Here is a 27,043-nt window from a genome sequence, read left to right as displayed (position 1 = left end):
CGTGCTGGTACCATGTTGAAGTATTGGAAATGCCTCCTATAAATTTGTGGAATGTGTCACCACGTGTTTTGTATAGTGATGCCACTACAAGTGCACAGAGAATTCTCACTGCTTGTTCATGCAGGATGTGGGCTGGTTCGTGGTTCATCCTGTTCCCTGCTTTTGTGTCCACAATGCTGCTTGTCATTGAAACAGCAGCTCCCTGGAATACCTCCTGGAGGTCATCAGGGATTGATCTGATGAATATTTATCCAGGGCTGTCCAAAGGGAAGACTTCCCTCCATTCCAAATCCGTGAAAGCTTTTGCACCTTTCAGTGAGTTCTCAGGTTTTCCAATCCCCAGTCTCTATATCATCATCTGGAATCTGAAGGGTCCAAAATAACAACCGAGATAGTGCAGAAAAGCATGTAACATCTTGGGCGGAACTTTTAAAAATGGAAAAGTCTAACTATGAGGTAGTTTGGCCTTTTGCCTGTCACTATTCAGGTGTGATTTTTTTTTGAAGTTTTCAAGTGAAAGATTAGGTCATAGCATGAAAGAATAGTCATCAAGCAAGGTAGTTTATCCTGATCTTATGTAGGCTCATGTTCTGTCTCAGGTTTGGGGGCACATTTCTGTAGTTCATCTGTGTTTTACACTGCCTTCCATGTCCTTAATGAAAACTTTATCCCAGAAAACAAGAAAAACTGTTTAGGCAGAGTGACTGATATGTTAATTTCCTAGGGCAGCACAATACACAGTTCACCTGCATTAAGAGCTTAAAGGTTGCCAGAGAGAGCCTCCCAACAGTGTCCTGTCTTTCCACGCCGACTGGAACATCTTGGGTGGCCGTGAGCTCTGAGATTGTGCTTCGAGGTATAGTAGTGCTGCTGTGGATGCTTGGGTAGGGGTGCCCGTTTCCAGCGTAGTGGTTTGGTTTCCTCTGGCCACTCTTCCTAACCCAGGTTTGCCGAGTGTTACCAGTGGCAGATTTCGAGACTTTATTGGTTTAGCCCTTATGCCATTTGCATAACTCATTGATAAAGCTGGGTCATCTCCTATAAAGGCACAAGCATTCTGCACAGCAAGGGATGCGGACTGGTCTCTGCTGGATTGAGCCCTTGGCTTGGTCATCGGTGCCTAAGACCAGGGAATGATGATGCTGTTGCTTATGTGTCAGCGTGCTGTGTAGAGCCTCTGAAGTGGAGAACAGTGTGGTACAAGTGGAAAGAACACTGGTTCTGGAGTCAGGTTCTGGGTTCAAATCCTTCTGATCTCTTGCCTGTGTCACTTATTAGCCTCCCTAGGCCTCTGTTTCCTCATCTGTAAAATAGTTCTGATTGGTCTCTTCTAGCTCTGGGTCTGTTGTGATCCTGTGACTATTTTCAAAATAAAGCTGAAGACCTGTGAATAGTTTATCAACATTTTAAAAGGTGGTGATGACACTTGAGAAGCCCACTCTGAAAGGTTTGTGATTTTGGCTAATACAACATTCTGTGCATTGCCCTCTGTGGTTCTTCTCTGTATTTTCTCCTGTATCTTCCATAGTGAGCTTACCTAATCTGTAGTCTTTATGACTTTGGGGACACTAATGAACGTGCCCCTGCGTAACCAGGCTGCCCTTCCCAGCCAGCTGCAGGCGCCTTAGTTCTTGTGCCACGTGCAGTGGGCGTGTTGGTGAAGTGCTTTTGCCTACTCGGCGTCCTTGTATCGCTCTTGAACTGTTCATCATTTTTGTTCCTCTGAGAGCTTGGTGCGCTGTGATCTTCAGTCCCAGAACTTCCCTGGGCTTTTACATGAGAATGCAATTTGGGCTCAGTTGAAAAACACTGCTTAGTTTCCCAGCTTCAGTCTAGGGTCTTTTTTCTCCTGGTGGAGCAGTGGCCCTTAAGAGGAGGGTGTGGAAAAGGTCCCCCACCAAGCTTTAGATAACAGCCTTTATCATGGTCTGGGATTTTGGATGTCTTAGACTGGCTGCCAGCCTTCTATAGCCAAACTGACCTCATTGAATGAGTTCTTTTATTTTGGGTCTGTAGGTGTGCTCTTGGACCGTGAACTACTGAGGCAGCTGTGAAAGAATTTTTGTTTGTAGGGATTATCTGCTCAGGTCAGTGTGATTAGGCTGACTAATCTGTATTGATTGACAAAAGTAATCGGTAGTTCATTGAATGTCTTCTGTATTTGCTGCTAAAACTGAGCAAACTGCTTACAGCCATTCTCAGGAGCTTTTTGGGAGCATAAAACTTGTCTGGGGGGAAATCCTAGAGCTCTGGGTCCTTTTATTACATATTAAAGCATGGCTCTTCAGTAAGGTTCTAGCCACGAGATTTGCCATCTGTGATTCAGTCAGCAATCGCAGGGAAGCAGATGGGTAGTTGGCCCCCTCACCCAGGAATTATCTCCAAATGACCAAAGCTAGTACGTGCCACTAATTCATCTGACGCTACCAAAGGCCTTAGGTAGGCTGAGAGGAGGGTGTAGAACGTTCTGGTCTCCTTTCCAGCTCTTAGCTCTCCTTACCTGGCAAATGCAGTGGAATGTAAATGTTTCGTGACTGACTGATTTTTGCCTCTGGCATATATCACGTGGAAGCAAGATGCAAGTTTCTTCCAGCAGCTTTTTGCTTTGGGCATTTCTTCTCATTTTGAAAGGAAGACGTCTAGTCTTCTAGTTATTTCTCACTTCCCTTCTTAATCTTATTCATTTCATCCAATAGAAATCTTCTGTTTTCTCTTCACCCCTGTCTTGAGCCATGAATTTTGTTTGTTTTGTTTTTGGCTAGGCAGTGGGGTTGAGTGACTTGCCCAGGGTCACACAGCTAGTAAGTGTTATGTGTCTGAGGCTGAATTTGAACTCAGGTCCTCCTGAATCCAGGGCTGGTGCTCTATCCACTGCGCCATCTAGCTGCCTCTTTAGCCATGAAATTTTAAGAGATGCCAATGACCGATGAGGGAATTGAGCACAACCGGCTCCTTTGACAGAAGGGAACACAGAAGTAAAGTGGCTCTTTCCAGGTGACCCAGGGGGTGAGTAGAAGGACTGGGCTTTGGACATTTGGTGATCCTGAACGTGCTAAGATTGCTCATGGGGTTTGTGTGCAAAGACCTTTCTCCAGTGCTGTTGTGATTGTGGGGAGAACGTGGAAGGTGCTACCTGCGAGTCTCATCAAGAATCCTGTGTAGGGGCAGCTAGGTGGTGCAGTGGATAGAGCACCGGCCCTGAAGTCAGGAGGACCTGAGTTCAAATCTGGCCTCAGACCAAACACTTGACACTTACTAGCTGTGTGACCCTGGGCAAGTCACTTAACCCCAATTGCCTAAAAATAAAAAATAATAATAATAAAAAAAAAGAGTCCTGTGTAAGCTGTCTGGGGGCGATGCATCTAGCTGACCTCTAGGTTGTTGGCAGGATCAGAGAAGTCCACAAATGTCAATCTCTTGCCCACTTCAGAGTGCTGTATATGTCAAATCATTATTGCTGTTCGTGCAATGCTGCAGCCTCAAAAAGGTCTTAGCAATTTTGTTTGTGGATTTGGCTTCCAAAGGACTATTTCTTGAGCATCACTTTTTTTTTTTGGTGTTGCTCTCCTAAGGCAGGCAAAATCAGGGGCATTGTATTTCTGCCAAGAGAGGGTAGGCCAAATGGCTAGTCCGTTTAGCTTTATCTCTATTTATAATTACAGTGTGGGACCATGGGAGTTGGGAGAGCAGTAATAGTTTACCTGCCTTTATATTGCAAGCCAAGTGACAAATATTTTAACTTCATCCACAATACTCATGAAGTAGGTGGCAAAGTATAACCAACTTGTACAGACAGGGAAAAGGCCTTAGAGGAAGTGACGTGCATCAGATCAGCCAGTTGCTAACAAGTAGCAGAGCTAGAACTGGACCCTGACTGAATCCCAGTCTAACTGCCTCCGTTCAGGCGCTTTGTGTTTGCCTTTCTACAGACTTACCCAGACATACTTGATACCTTTTACAAATTCTTTTTGAAAAGAGGTGGTCAGTACTAAACTTTTGTAGACTACTTGGATTTTTATTGGAAAGGACAGGTGATTATGATTATCTTAACCGAATTATGCTAATACAAGGAAGGCTCCATTAAGGAAAAAGGTCTGTGTATGTTAATATTCGTGGAAATGAAAGAAAATGGTATTTACTGACTTAACACCTTGTGTTCAGAATCCAGTTGGAGTTGGTATGAATATGCTGTTTGCATATTCATATTAAAGCGGTGCCTTTTGAGAGTAGGACATGATGTTTCTTTTAAGGATGTCCTTTGAGGCACTTCTGAGATTGCTTGAAGGCAAGGTCAGTGTTAATGAACTCATGATGACATGCTTTCCCGTACAGAGAACTTGACCGGCTTCTTTGCTGTGTGCTATTTGGTTTCCAAGTAAAGCTGAGCTCACCACTTCCGAGAGTTGACGAATTCCCCCCCAACCCCACTTTCCAATACTGACTTTGTTTTCAGTCCTACATAGTTGTAATATTGAACAGAGGTTCACATTAGGTTCTTCATAGATGGAATGGGATGTGGGGAGGAAATAAGAAGGGGAAAAGATACAAATGCATGGAATGACCTGGATGTCCAACATCAAAGTGATACTTTCACATTAGGCCGTGGATTTCAGTTTTCAGATAAGGAGGGTTTGGATTGGAATGACCTATCTGAGGGTTTGGTTTTTGGTTGTTGTTTTTTTTTTTAAACTCCTGTGACCAAGGGCATGAGTTTGTGAGGTGGCTGAAGGTGGAATAAGGACAGTCTATGGGTTAGCTTTTTTTTCCCCCCCTGTTATGAGCTGATTTGTTTAGTAATCAAAACCATAATGTTGGTGTCTTTAGTGTCAGAATCTGATTGAACCAACTGACCATGACCTGTTCAGAAGAGTCAAGGTGAGGTTCTAGGGCTCATGTACCCAGAACACTAGGGAAAGGGGGGAAGCCTTCTCAGGATTATGAACCAATGTCATGGGACAAGAGAGAGTGATGTCATGGTCATCTACCATGTCGCTGATTTCACCATTTCCTTCCCCGGACCCTGTTGCTCTTGTATGACCAAGAAATGACGAAGGTGGGAGGCTAAATATCCTTTCCCTCACGTGATAGATTGATTCATAGTTGTCAAACCACAAGGAAACTTCGAAGGCATCTGGTCAAGGATGTTCCATGGAGTCTTGATGGTCTGGTGAAACATGTAGGCTCTAAGAATGTTGTTAAAGGCATAAAATGAAATATATAGGATTACAAAGGAAACTATAAAATCTGAAATTCACAGACCCCTTGATCTAGCCCAGCACCTTATTTTTTTACAAATGATACCTCACATCTGTATATCACTTAAAAGTCTGATAAGTTCTTTTCTTGTTAACTTCCTTGGTACACTCTTAGTTTTCCCTCTACTACAAACCTATGTTACCCATTTATATCATTTTACCTTCACTTTCAGACCATCTCCACCCCAAGGTGCCTGCACTCTGGCCACCATCCTCCCAGAACCTCGGACAACTCTCTGAAGATTTACTACCATACTGGAGCCTTATCTGGCTCAGAACTGGCCTCCAGGCCACTTCTAGGCCATCTCTACACTCTGTTAGAATGTGAGTCCCTCCAGGGCAGAGATTTGCTTAGCACAGTGTCTAAAACATAGTAAACACTTAATAAATGCTTTATCTAAATCTCCAGCTCCCAGCTCAGTTCCTTGAATAAAGCAGGCCTTTTATTAACGTTTGTCCAGATCGTCAGTTCACAGATTATCCCTATTTGTATTTGTCTCATAGTGCAACAGCCTATATTTGTGCTTGCTGTGTTCTGTTGAGTCTTAACTTGGGCCCAGAGAGAGATTGGGTCATTTTAAGAGCTAGTCAAGCTAAAGTTTTTCAGAGTAATCCCATTAGAACAATTAACGAAGAAACTAGGTCTGTGTTCTTATCAACAAAATTATTCTGGTTGGGCACATGCTGGGAACAAACTCATTGTAGGAACTGAAATCTGCTTTTACTTCCTGCCTACACAGAGTGTAAAGTTTTCAGTGAGATGTAGTAGAAGGGGGACAGGAATGGAAATCAGAATGGGCCCTACTGTTTGCTCATTTGCTAACTAGCTGTGTGAGCAAAGGCCTAACTCCTCTCACTGAATCTACTTTCTCCTCTGCAAAATGACAGGATTCCTGTGTCACCTTCTTACCCCAGGACCCTTCAGTGGCTGGCTGCTGCCAGTAAGATAAAATGGAAATTCCTTAACTAAATATTTGAGGCATGAGTACAACTTCTCTGAGATTTATTAGATATCTGATGTTGGGCCAGTCAACTTCAATGAGCCTGTTTTCTCACCACTAGGGATGATAATTATTACACATGGCGGCTGTCGGGAATATATTTTGTGAACCATATGGTATTTCTAAGGTCCCGATTATAAAAATTTATGATTTATGCTTATGGGCATTGACATCCAGACATCCAAGTCTGCTGAGGGGATGGTTTGCCTGAGTATGTTTTTAAAATAAAGGTATTGAGAGCCCTTGATCTTTTGTGGGCCAGTAACAATCCCGAGTGCATTTTGGACTTGAGGTGGTTTTTTACTTCAGGAAAAAAGGTCGTTTTGGTTCATTCAGTAAAATAGATATGGGATGGTGTAGGGCAGGATAAAAGTCCCTATTTGCTCAAGAGGCAACATGTGGCAAGATTAGAGAAGTATGTGTTACAGGATTATTTCCAGTCTAAGGAAATGTTAAAACAGGTGAGTAAAATGTTTTGGTTTCCCTTTTGTGCTTACTCTTTGGATGGAGGATTTTCTTTGCTGGCTTTTGGGTTAAAATGAGGTAATATGATTGGAAAGGGCAGGACAGAGCTCAAACGAGAATCTTGTATTTCCCCTGATGACTCATTCCCATGTTGCTTTTGCCTAAGGGCAGAGGCAGAGAAAAGTGAGCCAAATCCATGGCTTGCTCCAGGCTCGTAGCTCCAAAGGACAGTTGGTTTGATTTCCAGGCTTCTTCTACCCAACCAAATTAAGAGTTGGTAGGAACTTTGGTGCTCAGGCAGCCATGGTTTCCCCAGAATCCAAGACTGTTGGGGAACATGTAAGCTACATGTGATAAAGATAGGTCATGTGTAAAGACCATCGTGGCTTGTCTCCCAGGTGTTCATTCTAGAGTGATGAAGGACCAGGAGATGAGGCCTCTCTTTTCATTTGTCTCTCTGTCTCTTTCTCTTCATCTGTATGTGGTGTAGACCCTCAGAACTGGAAAAGCCTGATTTTTAAGTTGCTTTTTCTTCTTCATCTAGTATCTAATTGTTCTGTGTTTACTTGGTGGAATTTTCTCTGTAAGAGACGAAAACGTGATTACTAGTAGACAGCCAAGACTGTCCTTACTTAGTGTTTTATGGAATATAAGCCCCACCAAGTCTTTCTATGATCACCCTGATGTTTCAAGCTCAGTTTCATAGTGGGAGCCTGAAATCTTTACTTCAATTACTTAAGGCCCCGCCAAGTCTGAAAGAACATCTGAGACAGCTGGGTGGCTCAGTGGATAGAGGTGCTGGACTGGGAATCAGGAAGACCCGAGTTAAAATGTTGCCAAAGATACTAGCTGTGCGAATCTGGATGAATCACTAAGCCTCTTTCAGTCTCAGTTTTGTTGTCTGTAAAGCAGGGACAATAATAGCCCCTACCATGTGGTGTTAATTGTGATGATCATTATTATCCCAGCTCCACAAAATGGCGACTCCAGCCTGTTTCTGCCTGCCCCCACCAACCAGCTGCAAACAGTGCTGCTCACCTTGCTGACCACTGAGCGGATGCGCCGCTGGCGCCGCCCCCCCCCCCCCCCCCCCCCCCCCCCCGCTGCAGCCAGGGTCCTCATTCTAGCCTTGGCTCCATTGTTGCTGTTCAGTCATTTCAGTCACGTCCGACTCTTCGTGACCCCACTTTGGGGTTTTCTTGGCATGGATACTGCAGTGGTTTGCCATTTCCTTCTCCAGCTCACTTTATAGAGGAGGAAACTGGGGCAGCTAGGTGGCGCAGTGGATAGAGCACTGGCGTTGGAGTCAGGAGGACTTGAGTTCAAATCCAACCTCAGACACGTAACCCGTACTAGCTGTGTGACCCCACTGCCTAGCAAAAAAACAAAAAACAAAAAAAACTATAGATGAGGAAACTGAGGCAAACAGGGGAAATGACTTGCTCAGCATCACAGCTAGTAAGTGTCTGAGGCCAGATTTGAACTTGGGGAGGTGAGTCTTCCTGACTTCAGTCCTGGTGCACTGTGCATTATGGAGCCACCCAGCTGCCCCTTGGCTCCGTTAGACTTCACCAAAAAAGGCTCAGGAATGACCCAGCTATTTCTACTACCAAGACCAAAAAGCCTCAACTCCAAAGATCCTTCTAAGGCGGCTAGCTAACCCTTGTGAGAACAGGTTCCACTTTTGTGGGTAAGACTCGCCTCAGTGTTCGAGCTGACTACAATGAAAGTCTGACTGCGTCTTGAGCTGAAGGCTGCTTCGGTGACTCTGAGAGGCAGAAGGAGCCAAGGCGACTCAGGCCTAGTGTATTGATAAAAAGTAAGCCCATCGCCGTGAAGATCCTTGAGGGATGATCTGGACAAAAGTTGGCCAGTGTGATCTGGAAGTGCAAACAAGGGCCATCTGCAGACCTGAAGAGGAAAGTCCAATGCTGAATGCTGTTTTCTGGAGAGAGAAGTCTATCGGACTTAGGTGGCAAACCCTGGAAAAACAAGAGGACTGAGAATTGCCTTCCTCAAGTGCTTGGTATTAAACTAAGCCTACCAGACATCAGTGTTAAGGTCCCTGTAGTTGGAGTGTCCGTGAATCAAATAGCGGCGTAGACGCATGTGCCCTCGACACCACAGCCAACCCCAAATGATGTTATCTTGCATTCACAAAGCATCGATCTTTTCCCTGGTAGCTCAGGGTCATTGGCAGCATCAGAAAGTACATTTTCAAAGCGCAGAAAGGCAGGTGAATAGAAATTTACAGGTGACAAACTCTTAGCCAGCATTCTGTGTCCAACAAGCTCATTTTACACATGCTTATATCAACATGAATAACATCATGGTGACGTTACAAGGCACTATAAAATTTTCTGATGTAGTTAACATGAGTTAGTTATGTAGATAAAGCATTTATTAAGCATTTACTGGGTTCGAGACCTTGTGCTAAGCAAACAATACCCTTTGATTCCTGGAAAAGTTCTGGTTATTCCTAACATTCTCAAATCTGACTTCCATATTTTAATAAAGGTGTTTGGAAGTAGGGTTCTTTGCATAAAGTTTTCTTAACTGAGTTCAAGTTCCCAGGAGCATCAATCTTCTCTTATAACAGTCCAAGTTAGCCCTTATCCCCCCCCCCCCCCGCAAAAAAAGGCTATATTTTACATTTTATTTGAATCATGGGTATATAAATTCATCTTATTTTTAAAGACATCCTAATTCATGGAACTCATTAATCTTTCAGATGATGGTGTCATTCACTTGAAAAACCTTATTTACTTATTCATTTTTATGTAGGTGATAGTCATCTTGAATGGGTGTTCTTTAGACACATGCTGTCTAAGAGAGAAGCCCTAGAAAGGTCTGTGATGTGGAGTCACTACCGACTTGGGCAGTGTCAGGGCCAGGGGGCAACCCATCTCAGGTACTTGGAAGAGTGTTTCCTTTCCGACAAGGACATCCATGCACTGCTGGGCATAGCACTGTGGGAGAATGGGGAGGATCGGTTAAAGAAGGAAGCAGAACAAGGCTTCCTGGAAGTGGGCTAGCAGAAATGGCCCCAAAGCACATACTTCTCTGCTCCAGTTGTGGATCCAGTCACCAGAACCAAGAACTCCCTGCTGAGCAAGTGAAGCAAAGACACATGTTAGAGTCTGTGTCTCTGAGTGGGTGATAGCTAAAGGCCAAGGGTTCAGTGGTCAATCCCCTTGTGCCCACTTCCATAGAAACCACATTCTTGTTCATCTCCTCGGGGCCTTTTCCCCAAAAAATTACTCCCATAACTGAGCTAGAAGCAGCTGCATTGATGTCCAGGTTGAATTCCCTTGAAGAAGTCCATGGATGGAGACCAGCTTTCCTTCAGTTTCAGCAATGAATGAGTCCTGGCTGGGGTCATTACAAAGGCCTCACCTCTCACCCTATCACTTTAAGAAGTTATTAATGATCGAAACAAACACTGATTAGTGTAACCCTGGTACGACTTGGACATCTATGTCTTTTAGACATAGTCTTAAAGGAAGACTGTCCTGACATGGGAAAAGAGAATCGCCTTTCAACCATCAGACAGCTAATTGGATGATTTCAAAGACCCCACCCCACCTTACTCCAATATGTCTGCCTCACTGACCATGCTAACGAGACAGGCTTTTGTGGGCCATGACTTTGCTCCCACCCGTCCCACTTTCCCCAGGCCTGGGCTTCATCAGTGCTTTTATTTCAGCAACTCTATGAGGAGTTCTTAACCCAATTACTGTAGACTAAAGCCAAAGCTCTACATATACTAACAGCTTCCTGCACAAAATAAACTTATCACGCTCTCCCTTTCTGAAAAGAGTGTCAATTCACTCAGAATTCAGAGTGTTGGAATTAAGCTACTTGGTACTTAATTTGTAATAAGAATACAAATAAAAACATCTGATCTCATTTTATAATGGTGTGAGGGGCTATGCTTCCGTTTCATCGTCAGTCTTGCCCTATTAGAGATCAGGGCCTCTAATATGCTTCTAATAGAGATTAGAGGCCTCCGTGAACATTGCTGTCTCCAGCTGGTGCCATCCAGTTTACTGGCGGTGGCCATCAAGAACTTCCCTCTTTGTTATGACTCTTTGGGCCTATGCTTTCAATGGGAATTCAATAGAAAGCTTAACCATAACCTGGAAGCAGGTAAGGTCATGGTTTCTTTGGGCACGGGCCCATCCAAAGGTGTGTCTTAGGAAGCTTGCCTCCTATTCTCAGATCAAGATGGCAGGCTCCTCCCTTTCTGTAGCATGATTCCTCAGTGGTCAGAGCTCAAGCTGAAAACCTACAGCAGTTTCAGGACCTGGGAGTGCATTCACTTGGTCTGGTCACAGGCTGAAGCCAGTTTTGGAGCTTTTTAATAAATGACCTATAAACACTCATGGCAAGGGGGGTGGGGTGGGGTAGAAAGGGTTGGTCTAGAAGGGAATCCCAAAGGAAAGTTCTTGTATTTCAGGTTTATAATTGGTGATTAAGACAGCAGAGAAGGCAAAGTCCAAATACTGCACAAAGGAAACACAAGTGATTACCTGGGAAGGTTCCCTGGCTTCAAACCAAACAAGGACCAAAGCTGGTAGAGAGGGATGGCCCAAGGGGTCAGAATAATGGCACTGATGAAAATAAAGACTACAGCATGATACAGTAGCACTTGGGGACCAGAAAGAACAAGAAAGGAAAACTAAAAGGGTGGTAAGGCTCCATTGTCAAACTTTGAGGGCACTATAGCTTTTTTCTTTAAAAATATGAGGGAGAAAAAAGGTAAAAGGCTGTGAGATTGATTTATTTCATCCTTGAAACCATTTCTCCTGAATGTAGTTGCAGCATAATGGATGGTTCAGATCTGTGAGTTTTACGATAGTGGGACTAACCACCTTCTCACCCTAACATAAGCCTTCCATGGACACTGGGCACTTTACCTCTCCTGGCAGGTCATGCACCTGCCTCTTGTTCTGGGACTGCAGGTGCCAAAGGTGAAGCACAGCATCTGAATGAAGATGTGCACCTGCTAGGACAGGGGACTGGGTCAGCTCAGGCTCACCCCTGTGAGCTGGTTCTCCTACCTTCCAGGATTCCTTCCACGTTCCCTTTAAATTTAACAAATGCATGAGGTTTGCAGCCAAGAGTGGGAGATTTTTCATTTGAAAATGCTTGACATCTCAGATTCTGGTTACCAGCCCTATGTGGCCCAGGACTGGCATAATTGTCCCAGAGGTTCTTTCTGGAGGTGGTAGTGGCCCGAGTCAGCAGGCCAACTCCTAAAATCTAAAAACATGCTCATTCCTGAGACCATTACCTAAAGTGATCAAGCTTCAGACCCCGCCCTACCCCAGCAGACAGCAGAGTGACTTAGTAGGCTAACCTCTCCCCATATCAAGCAGGTGTAACGAATGTAACGTCCAATTCTGCCGTGGGTGTTTTCATCTCTATCAAAGTAGGGAGACCTCCACAATTACATAGTGTGTACGTCATAAGCTGCAACAAGCAGATGGTTGAAAAGGGGATCCCTTGTCAGCCATAAAGAAAAAGAGCCACTTTATTCTTCCCCATGGGACTTAGTTTCCTCATCTGCAAACTGAGGCTCAGAGTAGACAGATCTAGGCTTGCTCCCTGCTCTGATCACCTGTCCACCAACTCCAGCCAATTTCTTCCTCCCTTTCTCATAGCTTTCCTAGGGGTCTTCTACCCAGAGCTAACGAGTCTTTCATACTAGGGCAGAATAAACAGATGCCAGCCTTAGTTTAGGGTAGATGTAAATAACAATCGGGAGCTTCAGGGGTGGGGGAGGTGAGTTCCCACCCTCCTCACCAAAAGCTGCCTTGTGGAATCACGTACCCCTGTATCGCCAGCTTATAGGCTAACCACTGAAGTCTATGGCCACAGCACGGTCAGAGGCGGGGGCTTCCTGCTGAATGCCAGTCACAGCATCTCTAAAAAAAAGGCAACAAGAAATGACTCAGATGGAACATCTATTGCCTGCCCACCTGATTTCTCTTCTCCCTGCCCCTGCAGAAACATCCAGACATAACTCTCGATCTCGACCAAATACCAAACGGAACCTTTATTTCATGGTGATGTTTTCAACCTGGCAAACTTGAGAGTTACACAATTTCCATCCCCAATAATTAACAAGCATTTGTAACGGGAGCTGACATTTCTGGAGTCCTCTGAGTCTTGAGGACTCCCCCTGAGCCATGCACCACGGCTTTATCTTTGTTCTTCAGGTGCAGGAGCCAAGGTAGACAGAGGTGACCTGCTGTTACTTCTAGCCCGAGGTCAGAGGTGGGATTGGAACTCTGCTCTCCCACTCTTCCCAACAGGTCCTGCTGGCTGCCCTCCCGCCTTGTGGAGTCACTAGAGTTTACATTTATCCAGGCTGCTCAAGAAACTGGACCCAGCTGGCGTATTACTGATGGCAAAACTCTGGGCGAGAACTGACTTCTGGGAGATGGGGGGGCCATGACCAATACTATCTAATAGCAGCATTCAAGTGCTTCTCATTCTAAGCCAAATTCAGGGTTTAAGACGCCACATTCTGAATCTAAAGAAAAGGCGTAGGAAACCTCAAGCTTCCCACAGCTATTTTCCCAACTGAACATACATTTCTATTGGAGAGCAGGTATTCCTGATGTTTTCATCCATCCCCAAAGGATGGCTAGTATTTTAAAGAAGGACAGAGGGATGGAATGTTAAGACAAGCTGAACTTTTCAAAAAGATTACCATCATATAGGTCAGGTTAACGTTGGGGCTGAAGTCAGCCTACATGATCCAGGATTATTCAAATTTAGTGTCAATCCTAAAATAGAGGAAACCAGATAAAACAATTCATTTATTTTGATAATACTTCGATGATTCCACTTAAAAACAAGGCCGAGAAAGGAAACTGAAAGGGCTAAAAAGGAAAGAGAATGGGCTTTCTCTAATCCCAGATTTGGGAAGAAATCTTAAATCACTCTTCTGGCTCAGCAGAAACATATTTCCCGTCCACTGCCCTGAAAGGTGGTTCTGGTCCATCATCTTCACGCCTTATTCAGGAGGGTTGTGACCTCAACCTGGATTAAGAATGTGCAGGGTAGGCCTCCTGCTGTAACCCATGGCCATCCAACGCTTGGTCCTTTTTAAGTTCTCAGACACCAGCATAGGTGCTCCCCACCTTCCTGCTGAGCACAGAGAGCTGGCCAACCCAGCCCTATTTCCACAACTCTCCCACGGCAGTGTCTTGGGCCATTTGAATGGTCTTTTCAGAAAGGGAGTAAATCTCCTTGTGCAAGTCTTCTATGCCTTGAGATGCATCAATGGTCTGTTTCATCAGGAGGACATGAGAAAGAAAAGAAAAAAGGGATTAGATTTTTCTTTCTTTCTTTTTTTAAATTTATTTTGATTTATCAACAATCACTTCCATATGCTTTTGAGTTTAAAATTTTTCTCCCCCTCCCTCCCCAAGACGGCGCACAATCTGATATAGGCTATACATATACATTCCTATTAAACATATTTTCAGATTAGTGATGTTGTAAGTAAAAATTAGAACCAATAAGAGGAACCACCAGAAAGAGGAAACAAAACTCAACAGAAGAGGGAAAAAAAAAGAGCAAATAGTCTGCTTCCATCTGCATTCAAACTCCGTTGTTCTTTCTTTGGATGTGGGCAGCATTTTCCATTACGAGGCCTTTGGAGATGTCTTAGATCCTTGTATTGCTGGGAAGGGTCGCATAACGTGGCTGTCACCATGTACAACATTCTCCTGGTTCTGCTCACTTCACTCAGCATCAGTCCATACAAGTCTTTCCAGGTTTTTCTGAAGTCAGCCTGCTCATCATTTCTTATAGCACAATAGTATTCCATTGCATTCATACACCACAACTTGTTCATCCATTCCCCAATTGATGGGCGTCCCTTCAATTTCCAATTCTTTGCCACAAAAAGAGCTGCTATGAATATTTTTGTACATGTGGGTGGGATTAAATTTTTCAAGAAAAGAGATGGAGGTTTGGGACAGGAACACCAACCAGCAAAGTAACTCCCCTCTCCCTCTCCAAGATAAGCCCATTGACACTTAGGTAGAAGAAACACTCCTTGGACTGGAGGAGGCTAAAGCTGAAAATCACACACCACATCTCTAGCACCCAATACACTCTCTGGTGCAAATTCCTCACAAGCTATTTCTAACCCTGCCTGTGGGTAAAAGGAGATCCAAGCGTCTAAACCCCAGGCCCGCCACCCAGGCTCACAATATCACTGGGTGCTATGCAGAGCAAGGAAGTCCTGCCACAGAAGAAACTATTACAGGTTAGAAAATGCTAGCCCCACGTCTCGTGCACAAAAGGAACCTCGTCCTGAGAATAAGATACTACTCAATCACGTATTTCTTACACACTAATATAAGAGGGAGTCTATTCACACAATAACAGCCACATTTACACAATGCTTTAAGGTGTGGGGCTGGAATCTAGGAGAGCTAAGGGCTTGATGCTAAGATCTGGGGGCACAAGCATGGAGGTGACCGAATCCACAGGAATTAATAAGATCGCCTGGAGAAGGGCCGTGAAGCGGCTCCAGGACTGACCCTCGGAGGAGCGCCCACCCAAGACAAGGTAATGACTAAGGAGAATGGCCAGACAGATGGAGAGGAGGCGTGGACCACACTGTCAAATGCCGCAAAGAGATCATGACAGAGGAGGCCTGAGAAAAGGCGTGGGACCCAACAATGAAGAGCTCACTCGCTGGCTGTCTGGAAATGAGCCCTTTCACCTGAGTCGTGAGGCTGGCAGCCAGCTGGAAGGGGCGAGAAGGGAAGGGAAGGCGAGGCAAGGCGTGCGCCGCGAGCAGAGGAGGTTAATGCTGAGTGCTTGGCTGTAAAAGAGAGCGATGATGGGCTGGGCAGGGGTGAGGGAAGGGCTTCTGCTTTGTTTTATTAAACATGAGGAAAACATGCAGACACGGACGTGGGCACAGAGCTCTGGTGGGCCAGGGGAAGGGGTGCTTCTGCAGAGACCAAAGGAAGAGAGAAGAGGCCATGACGTGGAGGGCTCATGACACACAGCAGGAGAGAGGAGAGGACTCGGGAGACTAAAGTGAGAGGCGAGCTTCCCTTCTGGGAAGGAGACCCATCAACCCCTCCACGAAATCTGTCTTGAGCCCAGGGGCTGACCCTCTGCTACGTGCACCTTCTGACCAGCTGGTTCCCCTCTCACCTTCCAGTTTAACGAATCATCTTGCATTAGGTGGTGGAAACACTGCAAGGCTTTCTCCTGGAAGGCGTTGTTTTCATAGCGCTCAGTGCCAAAGTCTCCCCGTTTCGCTGCTTCCAAGGAGCTCAGTTGAAGGAAGAGGATCAGGTCTGGCTTGGGGAGCCCCACATCAGGCTGCTTACACCAGTCTATGGAAAAATTCTGACAAGGGGAAACAAACAACAAAAAGGCCCCCAGGTCAGAGCAGAGAGAGAGGGTCCTAGTTCTTCTAATCCAAAGGAAAATGAGGAAAGGGGAGCAGGGATTCCCGTGGGGTCCAGGGAGTGGCTGTTACTGGGAGGAGATCACACTTCTTTTACAAGACTGACGGAGTGAGACCTCCATCAAACAGATACAGAGAGACCTCAAAGGTCCTCCTTGACCCCTGATTCTTTTAACAGTGGTGGCATTCAGCCATTCCAGGCCTATGTGAGGAACATCACCCTCCTTCCAGGACCTGGTTATCTGGCAACCATTCAAGGCAAGGAAAAGAGTGAAACTAGGCATCACGACAAAGGCTTAACCCTTCGATAAAAGGAGGCCTGGTCTAGACTTGAGAATTCATACAAAAAATATTCTGACAGTCAAAATGATAAACTATTGAAAGGAATCTGCCAAGGACCATCAACCTCTGAAGTTTTATTATTTTTTGTGATGTCAGTTTTTTTAAAATGTCAATACCGAGGAAGCCACTTAGCCTCTCTTTCCTATAATCAAGGAGGCAGATAACAAAGGTGCCTTCCAACATTTTGGCTGCGCTTCTCCTCTTGCCCAGACATCCTCAGGGGCTGCCTACGGAGGACAATTCAAGCGCCTTGGCCTGGTACTCAAGGCCCACCACCTTCAGAAACAGTCTACTCTCCCAACTATCCCTCTGAACTCTTGCTTCCAGACTCCACCCCGCTGACTCTGGGGCCTCCCTGCACTCCACATGTGCCCAGCATCCTCAGCCCCTGGGCTCACACTTTTCCCCGAGTCTGGAAGGCCCTTCCCCTTCCCTTTTTGCCCTCCCCACCCTTCAGATTCCAATCCAAAAGCCAAGTCCTCCAGGGAGCCTTTCCTGGTTGTCCATCTTGGGGACCAGCTTTGCCCTCAGGCTTCACATGGCCCCTTATTCCTTCTCTCTCTAGAGTATTTACCATGTCATCTGGTCTACGTGCCAGCTTCTTATCCCTTGGTTAGAGCAGAAGCTACTTAGGGGCAGGGGCCGTGTCTCATCTAAGCTTTGTGCATTTCTCAGTTCCTCAAAACGTTCAGGCTCAATTAAGGGTCACTATTGTTCTGTTAGAAGGTGAAGGCAGACAAGCTTTGATCACTCACCTCTTTGGCACTTGTAAAGGCTACACCAGAGAAGGCATACCTGTCTACTACCAGGGTGATGCCTTGACTTAACTTTTCTTTAATCAGTGGTCTAGATAACAACGAAAAAAAAAGGGTTATTCTCTATTCCAAATGCCCTCAAAATTCTTTAAATTTTGTCTGATGCCCAGAGGAGGGTCTCCAGAGAGATAGGGCAATCCCAAGGAGAGAACATGGGACAACAGGGTCAAGAAGGGCCAGGAGAGGGAGGGGGTTTGTGCGTGCTGTGATCAGTGTTGGCCCAGGGCAGACTGACCCCACCGAAATCACAGTCCCTCTAAAGTGCCCACATTCAGGACTGATATCCAGAAGAGCACACCAGCTTTACTGAAACTGTGAGGCCTGAATGTACACAGCAAATACAGTCTTGGAATTGAAGCCACATTAGATTAAGGCCCAACGCAGCACAGACTAGGGAGGCCCAACACACTATAGTGGGCTGAGACTTTGCCAAAGGAAGGCTCTCTGTGAACAGAAGCAGGGAGAAACTCCCCAAGAGGCTTAGAAAGCTCAGAAAGTACAAAATAAAAAGGTGTGGGTGACAAGTGCTCTAGAACCCTGGAGGAGGAGGAAAGAACAAGGAAGTCCTTTTGTTTGTTCCAAACAGGCCTGTTCATCTGGCAGGTAAGTCAAGGGGACAAGCTGATAGTGAAGCATCAAACTGAGAGCATCAGGCCCAGAGGTGCCAGAGGACGAAGCTGGGCTCCCCCAGCTTTCCAGAAGGAAGCCCAGGGAGTGAGGGGCTAAGGTGGGAGGTGCCCAGGATGGCGCAAGCAGACTGCCGTCACTGGAAAAGGGACACTGCTGAGTCAAAGAAGCACTGACCACAATGACCTTTTAGGGAAAACCAGGCTGGTCGCTGCACACTGTAAACGAAACGACAGCTACTTACGTCTCTTTTCTAGGAAGCTACAAACAACAGAAGCCCAACCTCTAAATCAAGTTACATGGAACAGGTCAGGCTGTGGCTTTGATTTTAGGCAGAAAAGTACCCCCCTCTCCCTTTGACCTGACCTCCAGATTCATGCAAAGCTGATATTCCCTAAAATTGAGGCCTGGAAGGGAAGGGTATTTAAGAGAACCGAGGTGAGTCTGGCAGAACGTTCCCGACATCTTTGCCTTACACCTGTTCCCAGCGGTTTGCAGAAAAAAGCAGATGCACTGTGTGATCCTCCATGTTGCTTTTCTTCTCCAGGTAAGAGCTCAGCAGTTTGCCAATTTCTGTGGATCTCTCTGCAAAGAAAAGAATTAGGGATAAGATGAGGTTAGCCCAAGGAAATGCTACGGGCTGAACTTTCTGCACAGAATCAAAGCTCTGCCTATTAAGGGGCACTTCTCAAACAGCACCAAATTGAAGACCAGCCAAATAATGGCATGTGAGCTATGAGAAGCACAAGAGAAAAGGGTGCAAATTACAACGCTTTAAATCAATCATTGAAAAAGCTGACTGAAAGGTCAAAAATTATGCCACGAATCATACTCTCAATGAGCACATCTTTACTGAGTGCCTGGTGAAATGCTAGGCACTGAAAAGCCTGATGTTTCATTCCAGAATCTTCCATTCTACTTGGGGACACAAAACACACACACACACATGACAACACACTCGATTAGGTGCTAAAAATGAATAGTACAAACAAATTTTATACAACTTGTAATGGCCAAGCCTGGTCCCATTGAAGTGATATGAGAGGACACCTTCTCCAGTTTCTTTGTCTGCAAAGTCAGATTATTTCATAACATCAATTAGTTTTGCAAGACATTTCTTGGGGGTACTTTATTATAAGGGACAGTTCTCTAGGAAGGAGTGCTGGGATGGGTGGGATAGAGTGGGAAACATGTGTGATGTAAAAACAAAAAAAGGCGATAAAAGTAAGTGATAGAGAAATCCACAGATTTCCAGGAGATCTATGTGGACCATAAATAGGAGACAGTCCCAGGGAGTACACAAAGGATGGGAATGCAAAGTCTCAATTCAAGTCCTTTATCCAGCCTTCTTTTCAATCCACTGAAGTATTTGTGGACAGAGGTGAAATGATAAGATCCCTACGTGTGGAAGCTCAGTCTGACAGGTGTGGATGCATCAAAAGCAGGGGTGTTAAGAGGCTGTCATAGTCATCCAAGCAGGAATGGAGAGCCTTTGCTAAGAGAGCAACAATGAGAATAGAAAGTTAGCTTAGAAGTGAAATCCTCAGGCCTTCTTAACCGTCTGAAGGTTGAAGGCTAAGGAGAGGGAAAGATAACCCCAAGGGAGCACAGCAAGGGAGGCTAAGTGCCTGGTGGTACTACTGAAATACTTAATGGGGTGGGTGGGCAGGCATGAGACAGGAAGAAATCTGTGACAATGTAGAAGGCAACCACCTCTCAACCAAAGTGCGAATAACACACACGTCGACATACGTTGTGTACACACACACACATACACACAGTTCTCAAAGCACAATCTTTGAAATCTCTTGACACTTGAAAGGCTTGAGTCAGGCCTGGTGAGCCACTATGGATAAGCCTAAAAAGGCTCATTCTGTGGGAGATTTTTTTTTTTACCTTGGAGAGGCTGTAATTTATGTTCATGTCCAGTGTATACCCACAATAATGACATCATAATTACTTGAAGGATTAATGTAAGTATGTGTGCACACATTTGGTGCATTCCTTTGATCACGGACTGAATGCCAGCCAAACCTTTGAGAATCTGGCTGCTCCTAAGCAAATGGGGAAACGGAGATGGAAAGAAGAGTCAAGCAGAGGTCATGTTCATGACGCACGTGCCTCAGCATATTGGCTAGGACAAAGGCTCGCAAGCAGTTGGCATTTACAGGGTCCACAGGGATCGTCTAGTCCAATCTCCAATTCTGGAGAGGAATAAGCTAAGTCCCAAGGAACCCAGGTGATTTGTTCAAGGTCACACAGCTGTTACAGAGCAGGGCTAGACTCTGAAAAGGAAATAACGCAGCCTAGCAGAGAATCTCCCCTGACAAGAGGGTCTCGCAGGCCATCTAGTCCGAGCCCCAGCCCAATGGGGGCTCTCCAGTCTTTGCCTGAAGCCTTCCAGTGATGGAGAACCCACTCCCTGCTGAGGCGGCCCATTCTACACTGGCATAGCTCTAATTCTTTTCGAGTTCTTCCTTCCAGGGCACCTAACAGACTCGTTGTGTTACTCCTGCTTCTGTCACCTGTAGATTTTTCATGGCCCTCTGTGGCTGGAACACGGGATAGAACCCTGGACTGGAATCCCGACTCTGCCACTTTCCGTCCTTTTCCTCGGCCTGCTTCCTTCTTTCTACAATGTTGGAGGTGAAGAGGTCTAGAAGTGCTGGGGTGCTGGAAACCCCAAAGTCATGGTACTGGGCCCGGCCTCAAAGAATTCAACTCAAATCTTCAGCCAGAGGAAAAGTTTATTAAAAAGGATAAAACACATAAGCCGAGTAAGGCCCGTAAAAACAGGCGTGCATGAGAGAGTCTCAGCCCTTTGGACTTGGGATTCTCTGCCCTAACGAGGAGCAGGGGAGATCTTATATGCTTAAAATGACTGGGTAATCAGGGGAGGGTCTGGGAAAAGCGTGTGGGCGAGAACTCTGACTGGAATGAGATCAAACAGATGGAGCTAGGGCTCTCAAAGGGAAAGGAAGGGATTCTAATTGGAATAAAATCAAGCAGGTGAGACTAGGGCCCTTAAAGGGAAACAAGGCGATTCAAAAAGGGAAGTCAATAAAAACCTACCACAGGGGCCAAATTCCCTTTAGGGCCACACCCCATCAGAGGGTGGGTGAAGGAGGGGATGTGAGAATCCTTTCCCTCCTTCCCTGCACAGACACGTAGGTACGGAGCCCTACACATGTCAGACTGGCTGATGTGCTGCATCGTTTTGCTAAACTTATTTCCCCCTTTAAAAGTCTGTTACAAAGGGGGCTCCTTGGGAGGGGACGGCCCTACAGGGTAAACGAGTTCAATAAAAACCTTAAAAACGGGAGACAAAAGGAAAACGCTGACTGAGGCGGAAATGCGTGTGTGGCCGTCCTACGAGGGGGCTACAAGCAGGGGGTACGGTGGGAAACGACGGCCCTGGAGTCGGGAGGCCAGGTATCCCCTCGACGACGGCAAGTGGCACCATCTGTGCGGCACTCAGGCGGGCCACGCCCCCTTCCTCGAAAGAGGAAGAGGGGGCTCCGGGGGTCTGGGAGGTCCCCGGAAGGGGCCGAGCTCCGCCGGCGCCTGCCCTCCGGGAGCTTATTTCTCGGGGTGGGGAGGCACACACCAGGCACGCCTGCCATCTCGAGGTTTGCAAAGCGCTTCGTCTACACTAGCTTCCCTGCGCTACCCAACAACCCCGCGAGGCGGCGTCTCTGACTACGCCCTTCGAACCGAGCGAGCCCCGGGGCCACGCGGCAGCCGCTGTCGGAGGAGAAACAGCAAGCGTGGGCTCCATCTTCCCCACGTGACGAAGCTCTCAAACGCCTGAGCCTTGGACCAATCACGGCCCCGGTGGGCATGGTCTCGGCCCAGACCACGCATGCTCCCTCTCACCACAGCCTACTGCGCAGACTTGCGCATCGCCCGCCCTGCCCCCTCTCCAGGCCTGGCTCTGCCTCCTACCCGGGAACCGGAGAAGTTCTGCCCGCTGTCCAGATTCGAGCAGGGCTGCCACAAGCTTCCGGCACTGGGTGGTCTTCCCAGCGCGATCCATGCCCTCCAACACGATGAGGGCACCACGCCGCCCCGCCATGGCCGCACGGCTACCCCGTTAGCCCGGCAGCGTCTCTTCTTCCCGCCAAATGGCAGCACCTTGGCGTCAGAGCCTCACGCAGGCTGGGGCGGGGGGGGGGGGGCGGAACGGAGAGGTTGCGCACGCTCAGTATCCTGCCTCTTCTAGGGCTTGTGAGTCGGTGCAGGGGAAGGCCCCCCCCGTTGACTATGCGCATGCTCACGACTCCTCGCTCCCCCCCCCGCCTCCTGCTAGTTGGTGAGCGAGAGGAGGAGGCTGGTTTTGCGCACGCTCATTCTCTCGCTCCTCTTTGTCGGCGGTGAGGGTGATTTGGGGCTGGGAAAGGCTGTGCGCATGCTCAGTCTCTGAGCTTTTGGCGGCGCAAGTGGGAAATTTCAAAAGCGGTACCCGTCTGTAGGGATGTGGGTGCGAATCCCAGCGCTGACGCTGGGCAGGTCACGCTCCTCACTGGGCATCACTTTCACTCACTGTAAAGCGGAGATAAAGGGACTGCTTTTATGGCAAGACAGATGCTCCAGATGTGCGCGAGTGTGCTGCTGGGCTGAGGTCAATCGGTCAAAGAGCGTTTGTTTGGCCCCTGCTGGGAGCCGGGCCCGGGCTGAGCGGTGGAGACGCGAGGAGGGGCAAAGGACTGGCCTGCCCTCGGGGAGCTTCCAGTCTATTGGGGAAGCTGAGGAAAAGGGCATGGTGGAGGGGTTCGGAGGGGAGTAGCCCGCTGGGAAAGAACCGGGGGGGGGGGCTGGTTCTGGGAAAAGCCTTCCACCCTTCTATCAGAAGATACTGATGAGGTGCCAGGCCCGAAGTGGTCTCGCAAGAGGAAGAGGTCCCCGGAGCGCGAGAGGCCCAGAGGACAGCAGCCTGCCGAGAAATGAGCTTCCTCATCCTCCTTTAAGGGGAGAGCCTCATCGGCATTCCCCGAAGAGTCCCCTTTCCTTGTGTGACCTCAGAGGCCATCCATTCCAATCCATATCCGAACAAGAATCCTTTCTACAACGTGGCCTACAAGTGGCCATCCAACCTTGGCTTGAAGGTAGTTACTGAAGGAAGGAACCTTCTCTTCCCTTCCCGCCTTCCCCCACCCAGCACATTCCACTTTGGGATGCCTCTAATGGTGAGCACGTTCATCCTTACATCTAGACTAAATCTGCCTCTGTGACCCTTTGTTTCTTCCTACGTCTGCCCTCTGGAGTCACACAGGTCTCGATCTTCCAGATGGCAGGCCTACAAACACCTGAGAGGTAGCTCTGGTGTTTCCCCAAGTCTCCTCTTCCACAACCTAAACACGTCTGGCTGCTTCTGAAGAGGGCGGAAACTCTGTTATTAGCAGAGGACTCTTCTGAGGACGGCCAATTTGGCCTAGTTCCATTGAGTCTCGCTCCTGGGGCGTTTGAAACGGAGCAGGACCTTCTGAGAAATGAAGAGGGATTCAGACTGCCAATGTTAGACTGAGTTCAGGAAGGTGTAGGTCAAGTGGTCAGTCCGCAAGCATTTATAAAGCATTTTGCTAAGAGTTGAGGGTGTTTGTTTTCAGAGAGGACCAATTGGGCAACTCTGCCTCAAATCCAATTCATGAGCAAAGAGCTGAGAATACAAGGAAGGCAAAGACAGTCTTTGCCCTCAAGTAGCTCACAGTCTAACAGAGGAGTCCCCACAACATGGTGTAATGGCTTGCACCAGGAGAGTCAAACTCACACAGAAACTGGGGCCACTAATCCATATGGAAGGATCCTTCTTGGCCTCACGTTGTCAGTTTTCAAATGTCAATTGTCTTTGAATTTTTAGTTATTTTGTTAAATGTTTCCCAGCTACATCTAAGTCTTGTTCGGCAAACTCGGGAGTGTTGCCTTGGCTGGTGGTTCTCACATTTGGCACTTCTGGGTAACATCAGCTGGACAGAGTTGAGAATTGAATGATTACAATGACGGGTTCTATTTCTGAGTACATATGATTTTGCATGTTTCCTCTCACACCCCTTTAATAGCTATGATATAAAGCTACACTGGTGTTTCAGCTGGAATAGAGACAGGTTTTACTACATTAAAACAGACACTTATGTACTGAGAGATATACACAGGGTAAGTTGGGGTAACAGAGGAAAGTCACTAGCCTTGGGAGATGGGAAGGACCGCTTGCAGAAGACAGGAGTTCAGCTGAATCCAAGGAGTACAAAACAGCCTTCTGAGGGTTAGAGAAGCCTGGAGTTTAAGTCACAAAGAGTGAAATAGCCTGAGAGTCAAGTGCTAAAAGAACTGACAGACACCCCTCCTTGGCCTTCCCACCAGCCCAAGTTTGGGGGTGGGGTGAGTGAAGAGGAGTAAAGGCTGTATAGCAGCTAAGATCCAGCAGATGGCAGCAGAGAGGAGTCTAGCCAGGGAGGATCCCAAGATACCAAGAGAATGGACAGAGAAGAGCCCACCGGCGCCCATAATTGTCTGGTGGCATGTGCATAGATAGAGTGCGGGGCCTGGAATCAGGAAGACGCATCTTCCCGAGTCCAAATCAGGCCTCTGACACTTAACAGCTGTGTGACCCTGAGCAAGTCACTTAACCCTGTTTGCCTCAATGTCCTCATTTGTAAAATGAACTGGAAAAGGAAATGGCAAACTACTCCAGCATCTCTGCCAGGAAGACCCCAAATAGGGTTACAAAGAGTCGGACACAACTGGAAAGCAACTGAACACCAACCTCCCAGCTCTGGGCACTTTCCTTTGCTGTCCCCCACGCATGAGATGCCCTGCCTACTCATCTCTGCCTCCTGGCTTCTCTGATTTCCTTCAAGTCCCACCTTCCCACCTAAAATCCCACCTTCAATAAAAAAAAAAATCTTCCCTGATCTCCCTATATTCTAATGCCTTTCCTCTGTTGATTACCTCCCATTTATTTTATCAGTAGTATATTTGTACAGAATTGTTTGCACATCGTCTCACCCCTTAGACTGTGAGCTCCTTAAAAGCTGGAGCTGTCTTTTGCCTTTCTTTGTATCCCCAGCACTTAACTCAATGCTTGCCACGTGGTGGGTGCTTAATAAATGCTTACTGACTGACTGATATTAGACATTTAAACAGCAGTGGCAGAAGTAAAGAGGGATTCTATCTGGGATGAAGCCTGAGAAGCAAGTATCATCCCAGCTATGTATGGCCCCTTCTTCCCTATGTCCTCCCTAACCAGATGTATCCCCTAAGTAAGAGCAATCCAAATCAACAAGCATCTAGTGAGTACCTGCTGGGTACCAGATGATATATGAGGTGCTGAGGATACAAAAAGAAGATGCCCTAAAGAGCTTCCGTGTAATGGAGGGAAACAACACGTACTCATACAAGTTGATATAAATATATGTGTGTGTATATATACATATAGAGAGTAAATACAAGGTAATTTTTTGAGGGGGAAGTATGAACATCTGGGAAGAAAAGGAAAGGCCTCATGTTGAAGGTATTACTTGGACTGAGCTTTGGAGGGAGCCAGGAAGAAATGCATTCCAGAATCTGTCTTACCCTACAGGAAAATAGGGGAGGAAGGGGACAAGAGAGCAGAGGGATGATAGAGAGAAGGGCAGATTGGGAAAGGGGGTAAACGGAAGCAAATACTTCTGAGGAGGGACAGGGTCAAAAGAAAGAATAGAATAAATGGGGGGGCAGGACAGGATTAGGGGAAATAGAGTTAGTTTTTCACAACATGTCTACTATGCAAGTGTTTTGCATAACTGCACATGTATGGCCTGTACTGAGTTGCTTGCCTTTTCAGTGAGGGTGGGTGGGGTGGGAGGAAGGGAGAAAGTTTGGAACCCGGAGTTTTAGAAACACATGTTTAAAAAAATGTTTCCACATGCATCTGGGAAATAAGAAATACAGGAAATGAGGTACAGAAATCTATCTTGCCCTGCAGGAAAGTGGAAGGGGAAGGGGATAAGAAAAGGGGGGGGGGGAGATAGAAGGGAGGGCAGACTGGGGGAAGGGGTATTCAGAATGCATGCCATCTTGGGGGGGAGGGGCAAGATGGGGTGAAAATTTGGAATTCAAAATCTTGTGGAAGGAAATGTTGAAAACTAAAAATAAATAAATTTATATAGAATATAAAAAAAATAAATTTTTTTAAAAAGGGGAAAAAATGCATTCCAGGCCTACACAAAGGCAGAAAAACAAAGATAATGGTCTGGTTTGATGGATGACAAATTGGCCAGTATCACTCCACGACAGTTGAGTAATGGTTGTGCTGGGAAAGACTGACTGAAATCTTATTGTAAAGGGTTCAAAGGAACACCAGACAGAAAGGTTTGTATTCAATTCTAGGTGGAAGAGAGAGCCATTAGACCTTCTTGAGCAGGAGAGGTATATGGTCAGAAGTGCCCTTTGGAAATATCAACTTAGCAGCTGTGGAATATGAATTAGAGGGGAGAAGCCATATGCAGGGAGATCTTAGGATGATGAGAGTCTGGACTAGGGTGGTAGTGCTGTGAGTAGAGAGAAGGGGCTAGATGCAAGAGATGTTTTAAAGAAAAAATGATTAACACTTGGCAACTAATTAGCTTTGGGGGATGACGGAGAGTGAAGACTTGAAGAAGGAAGACTGAGGTGAGAAACCTGGATGCTTGGAAGGGTGATGGTATCCTTGACAGAAAGATGGATGTTGGGAAGGGGTGGATTTGGGAGAAAGATGGATTGTTTTGGACAAGTTGCATTTAAGATGCCTATGCAATACCCACTTGGGAATGTCTAATAGGCAACAATTCCTCATGAAAGATTGAAGTTCAGAAGAGAGAGAAGGGCTGATGGAAAGATCTGTAAGTCATCTGCAAAGATAATGATTCACCTTATGGGAACCAAGTAGGTCACTGGGAGAGTATGCAGAGGGAGAGAAGAGAAGTTTAATCTGTGCATCCTCTCCTGCTAGTGGCATGAGAATCTGTGGGGAAATCGTACATCCTTGTATATGGGTAGTTTCTTTGTAATCAATTTTGCTAGATTGTTGAATTGTCTTTTGCTTTGAATTAATATGTCTTCTGGATGGTC

The 27,043-nt window shown here is 46.6% G+C and overlaps 1 protein-coding gene across 2 annotated transcripts; it reads right to left on the bottom strand.

The window, feature by feature from the left end:
* Nucleotides 1-13,524: 13,524 nt before the first annotated feature.
* Nucleotides 13,525-22,125, bottom strand: DTYMK (deoxythymidylate kinase). 2 transcript variants are annotated; one of them, XM_020989017.2, is made up of 5 exons: nucleotides 21,905-22,125; nucleotides 18,436-18,544; nucleotides 17,273-17,363; nucleotides 15,917-16,114; nucleotides 13,525-14,022 (listed from the first exon to the last, which is right to left on the bottom strand). In XM_020989017.2, exons 1-5 carry the CDS (start codon nucleotides 22,032-22,034, stop codon nucleotides 13,912-13,914), a joined length of 639 nt encoding a protein of 212 aa, XP_020844676.1. In that variant the 5' UTR covers nucleotides 22,035-22,125; the 3' UTR covers nucleotides 13,525-13,911. The 2 variants fall into 2 exon arrangements, with proteins under 2 accessions (XP_020844676.1, XP_020844677.1); XM_020989018.2 differs by lacking the exon at nucleotides 17,273-17,363 and having other exon boundaries at nucleotides 18,438-18,544.
* Between the last annotated feature and the right edge of the window lie 4,918 nt (nucleotides 22,126-27,043).

This window comes from Phascolarctos cinereus, unplaced genomic scaffold, assembly GCF_003287225.1.
Source record: "Phascolarctos cinereus isolate Bilbo 61053 unplaced genomic scaffold, phaCin_HiC Scaffold_7;HRSCAF=346, whole genome shotgun sequence".
NCBI classification, from domain to species: domain Eukaryota; kingdom Metazoa; phylum Chordata; class Mammalia; order Diprotodontia; family Phascolarctidae; genus Phascolarctos; species Phascolarctos cinereus.
Note: the sequence above shows the minus strand (reverse complement) of the source record. Positions and strands in the feature narration are given on the sequence as shown.

Bases quoted from the DNA above. Each gene is read 5' to 3' on its own strand.
- DTYMK (XM_020989017.2), bottom strand. From the start codon at position 22,034: ATGGCGGGGCGGCGTGGTGCCCTCATCGTGTTGGAGGGCATGGATCGC. The intron at 18,545-21,904 runs GTAGGAGGCAGA...TTTTCTTTGCAG, and splicing joins AGAACTTCTCCGGTTCCCGG to AGAGATCCACAGAAATTGGC. The intron at 14,023-15,916 runs GTGAGAGGGGAA...CTGATGAAACAG, and splicing joins ATGATTCGTTAAACTGGAAG to ACCATTGATGCATCTCAAGG.